At 36.2% G+C, this 17,699-nt stretch overlaps 1 protein-coding gene across 1 annotated transcript in view; it reads left to right on the top strand.

Annotated features, from left to right (window-relative positions):
* ADAMTS20 (ADAM metallopeptidase with thrombospondin type 1 motif 20) overlaps window positions 1-17,699 on the top strand; it is a 200,124-nt gene that overhangs the window by 102,575 nt on the left and 79,850 nt on the right. The window contains exons 16-27 of the mRNA XM_036866768.1: window positions 737-832; window positions 3,990-4,156; window positions 4,312-4,441; window positions 9,158-9,284; window positions 11,144-11,354; window positions 11,487-11,651; window positions 12,152-12,316; window positions 13,305-13,424; window positions 14,163-14,270; window positions 15,336-15,500; window positions 15,596-15,886; window positions 16,736-16,897. Coding sequence (XP_036722663.1) covers window positions 737-832; window positions 3,990-4,156; window positions 4,312-4,441; window positions 9,158-9,284; window positions 11,144-11,354; window positions 11,487-11,651; window positions 12,152-12,316; window positions 13,305-13,424; window positions 14,163-14,270; window positions 15,336-15,500; window positions 15,596-15,886; window positions 16,736-16,897 — 1,907 coding nt within the window. The remainder of the gene's footprint in view (window positions 1-736; window positions 833-3,989; window positions 4,157-4,311; window positions 4,442-9,157; window positions 9,285-11,143; window positions 11,355-11,486; window positions 11,652-12,151; window positions 12,317-13,304; window positions 13,425-14,162; window positions 14,271-15,335; window positions 15,501-15,595; window positions 15,887-16,735; window positions 16,898-17,699) is intronic.

Raw genomic sequence — 17,699 nt, 5'->3', positions numbered from 1 at the left:
ACTGACATGAGTGGTTTTAGTGCAGGAAAAACGTTGCTTCTTGTTTAATGTATATTTGATATAGTGTTTCCTCATCTTTTGAGAAGTGCCAGTGTTGTTGAATTTGGTCTCATAAAACAGAAATATTTTCATTTCTCTTGAGTAAGCTTTTTACTTTTCTCTTGATAATTTGTTAGTAGACTTTACAAAATAATGTAAAATTTGGGGGTTAGCTATAGGGATTCTTGCTTACACTAGAACCTAAAAGCTTAAGAAAAATGTTTCTCTTCAACTTTCATTATTTTGCTGTTCACTGAGTCTGTGTACACATATAGCAGTGACCAACTATTTTTATATCTCCTGGGCTTGTGAATAGCATTTAGAATTTTTTTCCCCATTAGGAAGTATAAGATATAAAAGTATTGGTCAAATTTTAAAATGAATATGTGTACTAAATAGTTCAGGAGCTAAAATACTAGTTTCATTCTTATTCTATATTCAGAATTTTAGAAGTAAGAGAAATTAAGAAATGCACTTTAAGAACCCCAGGCTGTGTATTTCCAGACAACAACCACTTTTTCTTAATCCTTAGTAATTTATATAAGGCATTGATTCAAAAAGAATAAGCATGATATCATCTTTCAAAGATAAAATGAAATTAAGTCTGCTATGCTATTCAGATTTTTCTTTCAGCAGTACTAGCCTCCTGGCCGTTCTGCTTTTTGTGAAAGTTAACATGTGTAAACTTCTATTGCAGGTTATAATGTCGTTGTAAAGATTCCCCCAGGAGCAACAAACATTGATATTCTTCAGCACAGCTATTCTGGAAAACCAGAAGATGACAATTACCTGGGTAAACATTTTTAGTTAAACAACAGCAGCCAGTATGTGGTTCGTGTGCAATTTCACGGAGGTCTGTGGGTGTTGTAAATTCTTGGAAGGCAAGAAGAGCCCCTTGAACAAACATGCAATTTCAGTTCACACTGAGTTTAAGTCATCTGACTCCCTATGCGTGATTTCTTTTTGAGCTACATACCATATCCTATTTTAAAAATCCTGAACTAAATTCTGGAAAGTAAATTAAACTTTTTTTCCCATGAGGGCGTTTTAGAAAACCAGAGGTTATATTCAGTTAAAGTTGTGTGTGTATTTAGAATAAAATCCTCTTCTATCTTTATCTAAAATTAATTATAGACCTCTTCGGGGTTAAATGTTTTAAAGAATTTTCTTAAATGTCTTTACCATGTAGCAAAAGTCTTTAAATACAACTTTTACAAAGCTCTTAGGTTACAGAAAGGCAGAAAGAGAACTATGGTTTCATATTTTTAGATGTTAATGAGTATAATCATAGTGTATTGTCCTTTAGCTAATTCTAGAGTATAAATTTCAGTTGTTGTTTATTTTTGGAAATTAGCTTTTAGGGTCAAAGAATTTCACTTAGGCCCAGAGATGAAAAGAATGCTTTACAAACCTTTTCTTTGTGTCTGATAAACACCTTAATATTGACTAATTCGTAATTCACCAAACTGGTGATGCAAAGCTGATAATGAGAAAGTACCTGCTTCGCATTAATGAAATGTGAAATATTGGCTCAAGTAATCAACGCTTCTAACTTGGAATCTGAATATATGATGAACAATTTATCTCAAGAATTATATTTGGCATTATAGAGTCAATTGTAAAGAGAACGACTGCTGAATGGATGCAGGTTTTCCTTTTGGGATGATGAAAAAGTTTTAGTACTAAGTAGAGGTGGTGGTTATACAACATTGTGAATGTACTAAGTATTATCAAATTCTGCAGTTTAAAATGGTTAATTCTATGTTATGTCAATTTCACCTCTATAAAAAATGCAAAAAATTTCCCAAAGAAAATCAAATGTAAATGTTTTAACTTTTTACATTTAGTTGCAATTCTTTTTCTTTTGCATATACATAGATATATGCTACCGTATTGTAGATAACTTAATATGTCGCTCTTAGGATCCAAATATAGATATTTGGTTCTGCCCAAGTTTAAAAATTGGAAATGTTCACCAATGAAGTATCACTATACTTTGTAAAAGAACTACTAATGGAAATATCAAAATCTAAATTGGAATGAGCAAAGTAAACATGTGAAGTCATTAGAAAGGACTTGTAAAATATTTATATTTATGAAATTTGCTTTGGTAACTAAAAATAATGAAATGTATACAATTTTTCTCAGTAAAGGTTTGTTTATTTCCCTTAGTTTTAATGTAACTGATAGTCCCTTAAATAGGCCTATCCACTTCTGATAATGTCCAGATTTTCATTTTATAGGATAAATATGGAACTTTATTGGTTCTTCACTGAATTCAGTGTAATGTATAAAGACAATCACAATAGTCCATACAGACACAGAAACACCAAATGTCTTTGGCAGTAATCCCTTCATGGTTGCTTTGAGGTGTGTAGTATTTAGTAAGTTTAATCATAGGTAATTTGTATGCTTTGGGTGGGGTTCCCTGGAAGACCAAACAAATGTTTTCCAAAACAATTATTCCACTGAGAAGTAAAGCAACAAAAAATATATTTTATTAATATGGAGTTTTTATTAGTGCAAAATTTAAAATATCATATATCCTCTTGAAAGTTAAAAAAAAAGCACAGTGCTTTTTTATAGTTTATACACTTTTTTTTTTTTTTTAGATTTTATTTTATTTTTTTTATTTTTTATTTTTTTTCACACACACACACTGTATTTTATTTTTACAACAGATAAATAGACTGACACCAAGCATTGTCCATGGATGACCACAACAAAAGCAACAATGATTGCAATTACCAAACATGAAACACACTCATACTATGTCATAATATTGACATTCAGTCCAGTAATCCTCCACTGTAACAGCTCCTTTACTTTGCAGTGAAAATTGATTTGTATATTCTTTGCCTCTGAGTCCTTGTGGGATTTTTTTTTTTTTTAATTCAGACAGAAAGTCACAAAAATTATACTCATCCTCATCAGTTCACTCAGTCCCATGTAATTAATTTTTTTTTTCATCTTGATCTTTTGTTAGCACTTTTATGAGTTCAGTTTTATAGTTTATACACTTTTACAAACACTTTCCAAATTTGATTCCGATTAAAAGCCTGTGAGGTAAGAATTTTTATTATTCCTGTTATTCAATTAGGAAGCAAGTAGTTTATCCAAGATCACATAGTAATTAATTGGAACAACTTGAATTTAAACCAGTTGTTGTAATACCAAATTCTGTGGTCTTTTTACTACCACACCACTGTGGACACCATGTATTTTTTGCATTTAAAAAGTAACAAATCGTGAATACATACTGTTACATACTCTATTATATACATATGTAAATATTAGTATATAGATAGACATACGGATACATATTTGATAGGCTGATATTAATACCTGTCACTGGGGAAAAAGAGAGAATAAGAAGGGGTAAGAACAGAGAGGGAGGTAGGAGGATTCTGAAAAGCAGTCACTCACGTATGCGTGAGCAGTGATGAGTGCCTTGCCATGAAGAAGATCCAGATGTTTACAGAGAGAAGAGTGGAGAGGCATGGCCTTTTAGAACATTGACCCTAGAGTGTTGAAGCTTTGTACATTTTTTCCAAGATAAGCATTAACGGAATGCAGTCTGGCTGCCCTTTCTTTCCTCACCATGGATGACCAGGATTGATTTAGCTGATCTGTCTGCAGGCCCGTGCATGACTTCTTTCTGTTTTCCCGCTTCTTGTGTGTCTCTCCCAGAGCTGCACGCCTTGTGGAAGATGATCTTCTCAGAAAGAAAAATTATAGGGTGAATTTATTTTCATGTCTTTGGCTGATGTGCTGAAGTTTCCCTGCTTATGGCTTAGATACCACTTTACAGTAAAATAAAGTTTGTTTCCTCCATATTAATTTACGTTTATATTCTCTAATTTCAAAAAAAGGATGTGAATTGTAAAAGTTAAAAATGTTTCTGTACCATTGACTGGTTTTGCTATTTCATGAGCACTATCCTTTTACAGCATTATCGGACACTCAAGGGAATTTTCTTTTGAATGGGAATTTTGTTGTAAGTATGTCCAAAAAGGAAATCAACGTACAAGGAGCTATTTTTGAATACAGTGGTTCAAACAACTCGATTGAAAGAATTAATAGTACTGATCGGCTGGAAGAAGAACTTGTTTTGCAGGTAAATTCTCAGTAGTTGTTAATAAGACAGTTTTAATCATGTTAGTAAAGTATGATGCTTAAGTGCTTTGCATTTATTATTAAACACAAAAATGATATCTTTTAAGAATATATCTTTTATGAATTAATGGTGTGCTCCTTTGTATTTTTATTGAGGTTTTATGTGTGGGTAATTTGTACAACCCTGATGTACGTTATTCCTTCAATATCCCCATGGAAGAGAAGAGCGATCTGTTCACATGGGACCCATATGGACCATGGCAAGACTGTACAAAAATGTGTCAAGGTACACTGGTATTAAATAAAAGAGACAAAAGTTCAGTTCTGCATGCTGGTATAATTTGGGGTACTCTTGAGTCTGGCTGCCTGTGGAATCCACGCATGTACACCACACAGACATACAGAGGTTTTCTGTCTTTTTTCTCTTCCTGCTTTTCTCCCCACTTATTCTTTGGTTCTTATACTTAACAGCCTCCCTTATCTCTACCCTTTTCAACGTTCTCCATCACTGCTTCTTCCCTATCACGTCCTCGTTCTCTTTCTCGCCGTCACAGAAGGGTTCTCTAACTGGGACTCTGTTTCCCAGTGAAATACCCGCCCTCTTGTCCTTTCCCCTCAACACACTTTCCCAGCCACCCATCTCCCTCTTTTAGTGTTGGGGTGTCAACATTCTCTCATTCTCTTATTTCCCTTCCCTGACCACAAGGAAATGTGTTTGTACTGATGGATGGATAACTGAAAGGAATACAGAGGGAGATGGAAAAACAGCGAAATTTGTAGTAGAGAGAGCAAATGAAGAGACTGGTGGTGTCTTTGGGCAACCTGTAATTATGAATACCTAGCTGTGTGATGCTACATTTGTGCAAATCAGTAAATGTTTATTGAGGGGCTACTTTGATTTGGATTATTAGGACCCTGATTTTGCATTAAAGCTTTAAAGTCATATGGATGAAACAGAGGCATGCGTAGGTCATCTTAGTTTTAAATGGTAAATGCAATGCTACAGGTATGCACAGAGAAGACCCCAGGAAAGATGGAGGGGGCAGTTTGAGGAGGTGAAATGGGAAGATATAGGGAAGTTTGTGTAGAATGGAAAGGTAGTTCTGATGGGGACTAGAGACAAGTTTTGGCAATTAGGGGAGCAGTGAGTCAGAAGAGAGACAGATCAGAACAGTATGGAAAAGAGCTGAGAGAAGGTAGGTGGCCAGAGACAGTGATCACAGACGATGGGAACATGCGGTACATTTTAACAAACTGACCTCAAGGTGCCAAAGAAATTGTGGTATCCCGTTCAGAAAAAGGCACAGACTTGGTCCTGTGGTGTCGGGAGAGGGGTGCCGGATGATAGCGTGGAAACAGGCATTCCTGTTTGAGCAGTGTCTCCAGGGAGGGAGACTGAAGTAGATGATGCCAGGCTGACTGGGACAACGCTAGAAGTAGGAACAAAGCTTTGGTAACACAGAAGATGGAGGAATTCATTTTGACGAAAGACCCTGGTTATGCTTTATAGAAGAGAATTCCGGTTTGGGGAGCTGGGACAAGCATTCCAGCATAACTGGGTAAGCTGGTCTGTGGCAGTGGATATGGGGAGCTAGAAGAAATCTAAGTAACAGTTGAGTGAAAGAACATTCTACAATGTGGGGAACACAGCAAATAAAAAATAACAAGATCCAAATGAAAGGTGGGACGAGGCATTTGGAGATAGTTTGGAAGTCTGAACCAGGAGAGCTCTCTTGTGTGCAGGAGGAAAGGAGCTATTAATTCAATTGCCACAACGTATACTATGATTATAGTTCCTTTGATGTGTGTGTGTAACTTTTGGGTTTCTTTAAAGTGAAGTTTCTTCAGTTTTGTTTACTTGTTTCCCTGTGTACTGAAAATGATCAGTACCCCAACTTTTTGTGAGTGCTATAAATTGTGTCTTAATATTTTGAAGCACATTATTCAATGTATCAGTTGCAATTTTCCTTTATTTTTCCTCATCTGTTGCTCCTGTGGCCCTCTTCTCTCCTGCTCTAACTTGGCCGTGTTGCTTTTCAGGCCTGTTACACGGCTGTCATCATGCACTTTCCCTTTTTTATGTATTTGATTCCCTGTGTTCTAAATGCTATGAATTCCTCTTTTTATTTCCTCCATTGCGGGGAACATATCTGTCAGTACTTTCCTGAGAAAGAGAGGCAGGTTTTTGAAATTTTTTTCTCTCTGAAAATAGCATTATTCTATTCACGCATTGGATTGATAGCTTGGCTCATATAAAATTCTAAACTAGATTACTTTCCTTTAGAATGTTGAAAATCTTGTTTTCTGGCTCATTTTCTGATTTCCCGTGCTTGGATATGACACTTCCTGGTGTGGAAGTTTTGTTTCTCCCCACCTTAATTCTGGTGGTGTGGAATATCAGGACCATGTGCGTTGGTGCGGCTTTTTTATTCGTCTATTTTCCTAGGTAATTAGGATGCATTCCAATTGGGAAACATAGATTCTTTGACTTGAGAAGTTTTGTTCATGATTTCTTTGATAATTTCTTCACGCTAAATTTTCTCTTCTATCTTTGTAAAATTTGTATTGTCTGGATATCCAACCTCCTGGACTGATCTCTTATCTCCTAATTTCCTCTCCAAATGTACATTGTTTTCTTAATGTTTCTTCTCAACAGCTTGCTTTTGTTTCATGGATGCAATCCCCATGTCCTTGAGAGTATTAATCTTAGTCTTGTAAGTTTCTTCTGCTCCCTGACGTATCTATTTCGTCTTAGTTCTATTTTGCTTCTGCTTCTTTTGGTCTCTTTTGTGTGAGTGACTTTCCTAAAGTGTCCGCTCATCCTTTGCTGTTTGTTCATATTTAAGACTAAAATGCTAACTGAAAGTCCTGTGTGGGTTAGATAAGTCAACCCTCATTATAGAGTAATTGGATCTCTAAGTAGCCCTTTCTTGTGTCACTGGGGGAGAAGCCCCAGATGTCATTGTCATTTGACCTTTTTTCTTGGGCTGAAGAGTTTTCCAAGAGAGGAATTCTCCCATCTTCTGATGGTCAGTTAGGGGACAGGAGAAACCATAAAAATTGGCTTGGAGCCAGAGGGAAATGGAGGGAGAGCCCAGTGGGCCTGGGTCTCATCATTCAGTATGGGACTTTTACTGAATACCCCTATTTTTAGTACAACGTCCCTTTTTAGTACAACTCCCCAACTTCCCTCAGCTGCTGTGTCTGTGCCCTCACGTTCACCCTCTCTAGAGCTTTGCTGTCCAATATGGTAGCCACTAGCCACATGTGGCTAGCCCATTGAAATGTGGTAGAAGTGTGAAATGCACAATGAATTCTATAGACTTAGTATGAAAAAAAGAATGTAAAATACATCATCAATAATGTTTATATTGCTATCAGGTGGAAATAATCCTATTTGGATATTTGGATATTTTGGATTCTTCTATCTTTTTCCTTCTTAATGTCACTACGAGACAATGTAAAATTACATGTGGTTCACGTTATGTTTTATTGGACAGTGTTGCTCTCAACGAGAAGGTAGGAGTCTGACTGATCTTCATAAATAGTATTCAGTCACTTCTCCATTTTTTCAGGCCTACCCCTCACACATTCACCTCTTTAGAGACACCTGGTGTTTTTGATTCCTGGACTTTGCTTGGATTCTGTGGCATGAATGGTTTGTTTCTTACTTTCTTCCTCCACAGCCTTAGATTTCAGCTTCCTTGGCTCTATTAAAATAGTTATTTCCATCTTCTTTTCATATTCAGAATTTCCTTTTCTTGCCTACTGTGTTTCCTTCTTTATTCTTTTTGTTCCTTCTGGTTTTTGCCTTGTCAAAATTCTTTATAGTTACCTCAGATGGTATTTAGGAAGGAGCAGAGATAAACATGCATGTTCATGTTTAACTAACTGAAAGTATACAGTTGAACTTGGATAAAACAGAAATTTGATCATGGCACTGATGGCTTAAACTTTTTCCTGTCTCCTCATTGCAGAAAGTGCAAAGTTCAGTCTACTCTGGCCCCTGTGGCTTCTCTTAGTTTGCTTTTGCTGTGGTTATTCCCCATACAAACAACCACCAAATCTCAATGACTTAGAACAACAAAGGTTTATTTCTCGCTCATACTATGTGTTGGCTGCTAATTGGCTCTGACTCTTCTCCAGCTTGGTATCTGCATCCATGTCATTTTTCAAAAAAATTAATAGACTTTATTTTTTTAAAGCAGTTTTAGGTTTATAGAAAAGTTAACAGAAAGTACAGAAAATTTTCATATTGCCCCTTCTTCCATACCCTCCCTCCCCAGTTCCCCTATTCTTGTCATCTTGCATTTGTGTGGCACATTTATTACAATTGATCCATTATTATTAACTAAAGTCTGTCCGTGCTGCCTTTTTCATTCATGATTCCAGGCTGAAAGATCAGCCCCATCTGGGAAAGGCTGTTTTAGAGACGGAGGGAAAAGGGAAGGAGAGTTGGCAGAAGCATACAGTGGCTTTTAGAGCTTCTGCTTGGAACTGGAATAGGTCACATCCCCTTACAGGTGGTTGGCATAAGTCTGCTCCTCCTATAGGAAGTTATAGTAACACTGTAGCAAGTGGAGATGTGTAATCTTGTTACAGGGAAAAGGGAAGCAAATAATGGGGAACGGGGGTGTAGTGTATCGAGTATTGTGTATCCTGTATCATGTGTCGTCAGCACTGACCCTGGCCACTCAGTTCTCTGCTAGCAACCCTTCTATACAGCTGTAATAAATTTCTTTCTACTCCACACCTGTCCCACCTTCCCTTATGTCTCTCTACTAAGCAAACTCCTCAGTGTTTCAGGGTTCAGCTTGCTTATTGCAGAAAGTCATTCCTGACTAGATCAATATGCTAGCCTATTTGTATGCTATGTTGGAATTTTGTTTTTTTTTCTTTCTTAGCTTAATCCTTCAGGCTATTAGCAGAAGTAAATGATTATGCAACATCTCCTTATGTGAATTTTCCTTTAATTTTAAATTTTCATTTGGCTTTGGCCAAGGTCTTCATAGAAGAAAAATTACCTGTGTACGTAAAAGTGATCATATGGTAGTGTCTGATCAAAGATGTGACCACTTACCACTTCCATTGTTGGTGACTGAAAGGTGCAATACAGACTGTGAACTAAGGTAAGTAAAAGAGAAATAATGTATAATGTAACCAGATTAAAATCAGTAAGTGAGGTAAGATGTAAACATCTAGTGCAGTGCCTCTCACAGAGTAGACATGTAATTAATGTCTATCCTTTGACCCTTCAGTTAAAAAACTTTAGACTCATTAACTTATTATGAAACTCGGCAATTGGTTTGAATTTTGTTTTTTTTTTAAAGTTTAATTTTTTTAAATTTATATATGTCTGTGTTGGGTCTTCGTTTCTGTGCGAGGGCTTTCTCTAGTTGCGGCAAGCGGGGGCCACTCTTCATCGCGGTGCGCGGGCCTCTCATTATTGCGGCCTCTCTTGTTGCGGAGCACAGGCTCCAGACGCGCAGGCTCAGTAGTTGTGGCTCACGGGTCTAGTTGCTCCGCGGTATGTGGGATCTTCCCAGACCAGGGCTCGAACCCGTGTCCCCTGCGTTGGCAGGCAGATTCTCAACCACTGCGCCACCAGGGAAGCCCCGGTTTGAGTTTTTTATTCATAGTATTTGCTGAATTCCAGAATAGAGGCCTCAATATTTTGCATAAGAAATTGAATAAAATTTGTCTGTAAAATAAATACAGGAAAACTCTAATCTGAAAACCTATGGTTTAAAGATCTGAAACAATACATTTTGTAGCACTATCCTATAATTCCCATTGAACTCATGAACCAATAAACTTTTAAAGTTTGAGGATTAGAGAATCAATAAATTGATTTCTATATCTTATCAGTATTTTGTCCATTAAACATTAGGAACATGATCCTAGATCATGGCAGGAAAGTTTGTTCTTCTAAAATTCTTGTTATTTGATTATCTGTGATGGGTCTTAGAGTGACGCTAAGAGCAATAACCCGCATGTAGCAGGTGACAGTCAACTTTCAGGGATGGCCAGAGCCTCTTTCACTCAGCAAGCATGAGAATTTTTATATATTTATGGTGTTGTTTGAAGGCCTGTAGTGAAAGGCTAATGACAGAACAGCCTGTACAAGGTGCATCCTCTACATTGCAGTAGAGTGAAGCACAGTGAAAACCTTGAGATGCAGGTGGGATGGAAAGGAACTCCATGAATTCTCTGCTCTGCTGTACTAGGGCACTCATATTGTCTGAGAGATTGCTAGACTGTAATTGGGATAATGTGGCTCAAACTGGCAGATTTTACTTGTGGAAAAAAAATGTTTTCCTTGGAAACATGTCTAAAAATAGATTACTTGAGTTAATGAGAAAATGTGATATGCCTTACAAAAACCAAGTTTACCAACTTGTAAAGGCTTTATCTTTATTGATGTAGTCATATTCCCAGATATTCCCTGATCCTCAGTCAAATAAAGGTTGCATAGGGAGGCACTCCCTGATGATGAGTCAAGTATATTCAGTTCTAGTCTTAAATCTTCCACTACATAATTGAGCAATCTTGATCTCAACTAGTTGTTTTCAAAGGTCTAGCAGGAGGCTTGGGGTTCCTAGGACCTCCAAAGCTGCCCCTAAGTGCCTGTATAGCTGGTTCCCTACCTCCATCTTTAACCAGACACTCCATGTTTATGTATTTGGAGTGCAAGATAGATTTTATTTGGAAAAAAGTAAGATTTCTGACAACTCAGGCGTTCATACCATTTGAATGTACAGCACCTCTGGTCTTCATTTTCTCATCTATAAAATGAAAGTTTGGGACCTGTGATGTCTAAGGAGTTTTCATCCCTAAATCAATGATACATCAAATATTTTTAGGTGGCTTGTCCATTAATTGCAACAGAATTTTAAAGATGAATGATACGCGTGAGTTTCTCTGAATCCGTTTTTTAAATTGTGTTCATTGGCACACCTCCTAAGTGTAATAACCTCATTTTTTGAAGGTGGCACATCATTGGCAAAAGTGAATGTTCATCCCTTTGTGGTCAAGGATATAAGTCATTGGACATCCACTGTATGAAGTATTCCATTCATAAAGGACATACTGTTCCAATAGATGACCACTACTGTGGTGACCAGCTTAAACCTCCGACCCGAGAACCCTGCCATGGTGACTGTGTCTTAACAAGGTGGCATTATTCAGAATGGTCCCAGGTACAAAGAAAAAGATTGCTTAAGAAAAGTTGCTCCTTTTTTTTTACCTCTAATTAAATAGTTGTCACTCTAGAGTTTTGTTAAAATTTTTATTTTGTGTCCATTTTTCACCACTTTTCTTTTTTTAATCAGTGTTCCAGGAGTTGTGGAGGAGGGGAGAGGTCTCGAGAATCTTACTGTATAAATAACTTTGGCCACCGTCTTGCTGACAGAGAATGCCAGGAACTTCCCCGAGTGACAACTGAGAATTGCAATGAATTTTCCTGTCCCAGTTGGGCCACTAGTGAGTGGAGTGAGGTAACATTAAACCCATGAGGCTTAGAACTGTTATAACATTGTGTAGGAGAGCTTTACAATCGAAGGCTATATAATTCAAAAAAATAATTTCAATTTATTTTATCATGTGGTAAATAACTTTATCAAGGTAGTAAAACATTAAAAAATGGTTTGTTCTTTAACTGTTTACAATATCTGGCCAACAATGACATACTGGTGTTTAATCTATAACCACTTTCATAGTGTCCACAGTAGGCTGAGATATGCACTTGTTCTAAGGTTAGTTTTGTACTTTTGTTTCTGGAACAAATGGATGTTGCACTGGGATTTGGGCAGCAGAAGTTTGGGATGGCTGATTTTACCCCATGAATATCTCTGATTTTTCTGAGGAGTGAAGGGAAAATGTCCTTAGGAATGGTCTTTCAACTGTATTTGAATATGCAAATTGATCATTCATTATATATTTTGTAGGTATATGTGCTGACTAATACTGAAAATAATGGTCAATTGTATTCTTACAGTGTCTTGTTACATGTGGAAAAGGAACAAGGCAGCGGCAGGTGTGGTGTCAACTGAATGAAGATCACTTGAGTGATGGCTTTTGTGATCCAAGCACCAAACCTGAGTCTCTGAGACCATGTGAGCTTCATGCATGTGCTTCCTGGCAAGTAGGACCATGGGGTTCTGTGAGTATATGATAAGGGTTTTTCTGCTCTAATCCATCATTACAGAATAACACAGAAGTTGTGGTATATTCACTCTTTAGTGGCTGCATCTAAATTTGGGTGTTTTTTTGGAAAAAGATTCCTGAAATGTAAATCCCTACCTGCACAATTTTGTCAGTACTGCTAATGTTGCTGTGGTAAATATTCTAGCTTTGCTTTTTAATTCAGTTTTGTTAAGCAAAATGCTACAAATTTTATGCTTTCACGAGGAACCATATTCAATATCCTGTAATAAATCGTAATGGAAAATAATATGAAAAAGAATATATATATATAAATAACTGAATCACTTTGCTATACACCAGAAACTAACATAACGTTGTAAATCAACTCTACTTCAATAAAAATTTTTTTATGCTTTCATCAGCTTTATTTAAACTATAGACATTTTCATGTTCGGTGTCTAAATTATTATCTTTACTGTATTTAGAGTAGGCATTGTTGGGAAGTTTTGCCAAACAGGCGGCTAGGAATCTGCTGGATGAGAGCGGGCAGCTTATTATCCTACGCAGGTTGCCACAGTTGCTGGGAAACCTTCTCTCATCTGCCCTTTAACTCTGTCCTATGCCCTTCCTTCTTTATCTCTTTGAAATTTACTTAGCATATTAAATGACATGCATACACCAGGTCGATTTTGAAAAGTATTTAGTTTCTCTAAACTGTATTGACTCTGCTTCCAAAATATCAGGCTTCTATTGATATTTTTACATGATAACTTTTTAAAGATATAATAACTGTCCATTTTAACTTCACTATTTTATTAGTATCTCCATAAATTTGAATAAAGATGTATGTTGATTCAATTTGCTCATTTTAAGTCTAGAATCTGGTATAAAGGACTAATAAGAATATCTACTGAAAGTATATTCTTAACTGTCTATGCACTAAGAAAATTAAGTTTATGGAATTTTTGAACAGTGGTGTTTGGTATCTGCTTATATTCTTTCAGTGCACAGCCACGTGTGGACAGGGGTACCAGATGCGTGCTGTGAAATGTGTCAATGAGCTACTTAGTGCGGTGCTAGATGATAGACTGTGCCATGGAGCTAGTCGCCCAAGTGACAGGCAGGTAAAGGACACCTCTTCATGGGTTATAAACAAAAATGTTTGATACAGGAGGATTATTGATATGTTAAAATTATTTCCATATGTATTTTTTCCACTTAAACTTCTATGCCTTAAAAATGTATGTGGGGGACTTCCCTGGTGGTCCAGTGGCAAAGGCTCCACGTTCCCAATGCAGGGGGCCTGGGTTCCATCCCTGGTTAGGGAACTAGATCCCTCATGCTGCAACTAAGACCTGGCGCAGCCAAATAAATAAATAAATATTTTTTTAAAAAGGTATGTGGGCATCAGAAAGTATATTGTTCTTGGTTTTGCCAGCTTTATTGATGCATTTTTTTTACTCTTTATCTGCCATTGGATCACTCATTTAACTTATATTTCCGTCCTTTGAACTGCAGAAGGCTGAACCTCTAAAGCGTGTCGTACTGCTTAAGGTAGCATCCTGTGTTCATTCAGGAGGTTTCAGCTTAGTGGTATTTTTGAAGGACTATTACTCTTTTCTTTTCAACCATCAGGCATGATCCAAACTTTAGCCTTCAGAGTCATACTCTCCACTTCTAGCCCTTGATAGTATTTTGTACTTTTGAAAAATATAAACCTTTACATCACTTCTTAGTAGTTTAGTATGCAAATGTTCTTTACTTATATATGTGGAGGATGAAATGAAGTATAGGATTTAGTATAAAGCAAAATGTTAATTAATTCATTGATGTTTTGTGAGACCCATTTTTCTTCTGGACAGGACTGTATTGTTACACCTTGCCCAATTATCCCTAAAATTGGGGCCACTTCATTACCAGCTCTTCCCATGGGAAAGATAGCACAATGGCGATACGGTTCTTGGACCCCAGTAAGTGAATTCCTTTAAGAGGTACAGTGTTTCTACTATGGAGCTTTTCAGACATCCACAAAATAGTTGCTACAGATTTGCCAAATTAATGTATGCATTCATTCTCAGGTATTTTGATGAATATAAGGTTTAGAATTAGATAATTTAATGACTAAATCCTGTTCTGCCTTTCAAGAGCTCTGTGTCTCTGGGAAGAAATTTAAGTTTTCTAGCTCTATTTTTCTGATCTACCAAATGGGGATGATAATATTTATTGATTATTTTTTTAACTTTTATTTTATTTATTTATTTTTTTACAGCAGGTTCTTATTAGTTATCTATTTTATACATATGAGCGTATACATGTCAATCCAAATCTCCCAATTCATCCCACCACCACCCCCTCACTTTCCCCCCTTGGTATCCATACGTTTGTTCTCTACATCTGTGTCTCTATTTCTGCCTTGCAAACCAGTTCAGGGGATGATAATATTTATGTCCCAGGTAGTTATGAGAAGCAGATGTGATAGGCTTTTTATCAGCCTTTATTTAAACTACCACATATTCATGTTGTTTTTCTAAACTGAAGGCTTTAATCTATTTGGAGTATATATTTGCTTTAGTATTATGAAAATATATAACAAATATATGAAAGATATATGAAAGATATATGAAAATATATGAAAGATATATTTTTAAATTTCATATATTCTCTGAATATTTTAATTATGAGAGCCTATCTACTCTATTACCTAGGTCTTTAAAAGTTATCTTAAATGATATCTTAAGATTCTCTTATATAAAATATTTTCTTTTCTTTTTTAAATTTTGGCAATCAACTAATCAATATTCCAAAAAGTTGAGTGTTTTGTTTCATTATCACAAATATCTGATTTGTGAAATTTATTTTCTAAACTCATTGGGATATTCACTGCCCTGTCTTTGACTCAGAACTGATGCCAGGTGATAGTATTTATAATTTAACTTTTTTCAGTAAACTTGAGGTTTAGAAATTTGAGCAACAGCCAAGTGTAAGGGATGTGGAAATGTCCTGTATAACTCCTTGGTATTATTCAATTTTTTTAGTGCTCTGTGTCTTGTGGAAGAGGGAATCAAGCCCGCTATGTGAGCTGTCGTGATGCTCACGATGGAATAGCAGATGAATCATATTGTGCCCACTTACCCCGACCAGCTGAAATAGCTGTCTGTTTTAGCCCTTGTGGAGAGTGGCAAACAGGGAATTGGGCACCTGTAAGTATTTTTATGTGAAGAAAATGAAATGAAAAATTTAAATATAATACTTGCTATTTAAGATAATGTAGTTTATGGGCTGAATTTGTGATCAGTGTTCAGCTTCCTGTGGCCATGGAAAAACAACTCGACAAGTTTTATGCATCAACTATCATCAGCCAATTAATGAGAATTACTGTGACCCTGAAGTCCGCCCTGTGACAGAACAAGAATGTAACCTGGCAGCCTGCCCTCCCACATACAGCCACTTTCCGAGTTCCTCTGAGCAGCCAAGCCATTTTCCAGGCAGGAATTTTCCATTAACTCACAAACCAGAAGATAATCAAAATCAGGGGGTCCATCCATCCATCAGAGGAAACCAGTGGAGAACAGGACCATGGGGATCAGTAAGCCCTCTTTATTGAGTTATACTAATTCTGTAATTTTGTTATGTTATATGGCCTTTTAACAGATACGTATGTAATGACATCAAATGCTTTTAATGCTAAATTTTTCTGAAGATCAGTAGTTTAAATCTTAAAAGGATTAAGCAATTTTTGATGCAGATTACAAATCCCCAGAGTTCTTATTGAATTATACAGTAATGTGATATTATGATGACAGAGGAATGCACTTGAAAACAATCTCAGAGTTTATTATAGTAAAAATAAAAGAAAATCTTTTAAGTGTTAAGACTACCAGTGTTTATGAAGAAAAAAAAAACAAAAAACCCCGAAATTACTCTGATAGCAGTGCAGTAAGCTGGAATAAAATCATGATTACTAGAAAAGGTACAACTGTGGTTCATACTTTATATGAGAGTAAAGATACCAAATAAAGAAAAACAATGTGACAGTTTAGTAACTTAACATTATCTTTTGGTTTTTTTCCTTCCTAGTGAGACCTGAAAACTTTAATTCCTTTCTACTTAACACTTAGGACAAGGATGAGTTTCCTTTTGCAAGCTTTAAAACTTCACCTTTCCATCAACAAATTCTAATGAAACCCCTAGTTAAAACCCAAGTGTTGGTTATGTTGGGTTAAATAAAACACATTATGTATTAAAAAAAAAAAGACATCCAAGTGTTTTTTGACAGATATTCTCGATTCAAATTATGATTCCAATGAGGGGGGTTTTAACGTGGAGAGCTTGAATTTGAGTCAAAGTACTGTTTGATTTTTGTGGGGTTTTTTTTGATGTAATTTCGTGCCGTGGGATCTGCAGTTTGTGTGTTCCTGTGTTCCATCCTTTTCAGTGCTCTAGCAGTTGTGCTGGAGGTATTCAGCGTAGAGTTGTGGTTTGCCAGGATGAAAATGGACAAAGTGCCGGTTACTGCGATGCAGCCTCCAAACCCCCAGAGTCAAAGCACTGTGATTCGGGGCCTTGTCCACGGTGGAGCTACGGAAGCTGGGGAGAAGTAAGTCATACGATCTCCTAAACTTGTGGAGATTATGACATCTCCCAAGACTGAAAGTTAAGCACTTAATATTGTTACCATTGGATAATCTTACTTCACTGTACTACAGAGATAAGATTTCTTTTTTTTAATTGAGTCAGTAAAAATATGTTCTTTTAATAGACATTGTGTCATGGTATAAATCACTCATTCATGATAGGAAATATATACTCCAGATTTTTAACAGAATCCTTTGTGCTAGCCAGTAGGTCTGTGACCTTCTAAAACCTCTCTTAAACTAGTATATTATTGTTTTAATTTCTTAGAAAATTAGACTGATATAAAGATAGAAAATTAGAGTGATATATAGGCATGTTTATATCCTTATATCCATATCAAATGAAGGCTGAACCATTCATTTGGTGAACCTTTTAAATGGAGAGCTGTCAATTATTGAGTGCTTTCTTCATGTCCTGGCATTCTTTTAGGCACTGGGATTATGAAGATAGTTTTAAAAATGGTTATAATGAATACTAATTCCACCTATATTATGCATGAGAAAGAAGAAAGACTTACATTGACTTTGGATGAATAAAACAAACCACCTAATTTAATTAGTCAAATTTTTTTTTGGGGGGGGATTTTTTTTTTTTTTAATTCAAACAGAAGGTCACAAAAATTATAATCATCATCAGTTCACTCAGTCCCATGTAATTAATTTTTCTTTTCATCTTGATCTTTTGTTAGCACTTTTATGAGTTCATCAGTTTTTCATTAGAGTTTTTCATTAGTCAAATATTTTTGCTGAATGATTTTAGTACAT

Source organism: Balaenoptera musculus, chromosome 10, assembly GCF_009873245.2.
Source record: "Balaenoptera musculus isolate JJ_BM4_2016_0621 chromosome 10, mBalMus1.pri.v3, whole genome shotgun sequence".
Classification (NCBI taxonomy): Eukaryota; Metazoa; Chordata; class Mammalia; order Artiodactyla; family Balaenopteridae; genus Balaenoptera; species Balaenoptera musculus.
The sequence above is the reverse complement of the archived record's forward strand: the minus strand, read 5'-3'. Positions and strand labels throughout refer to the sequence as shown.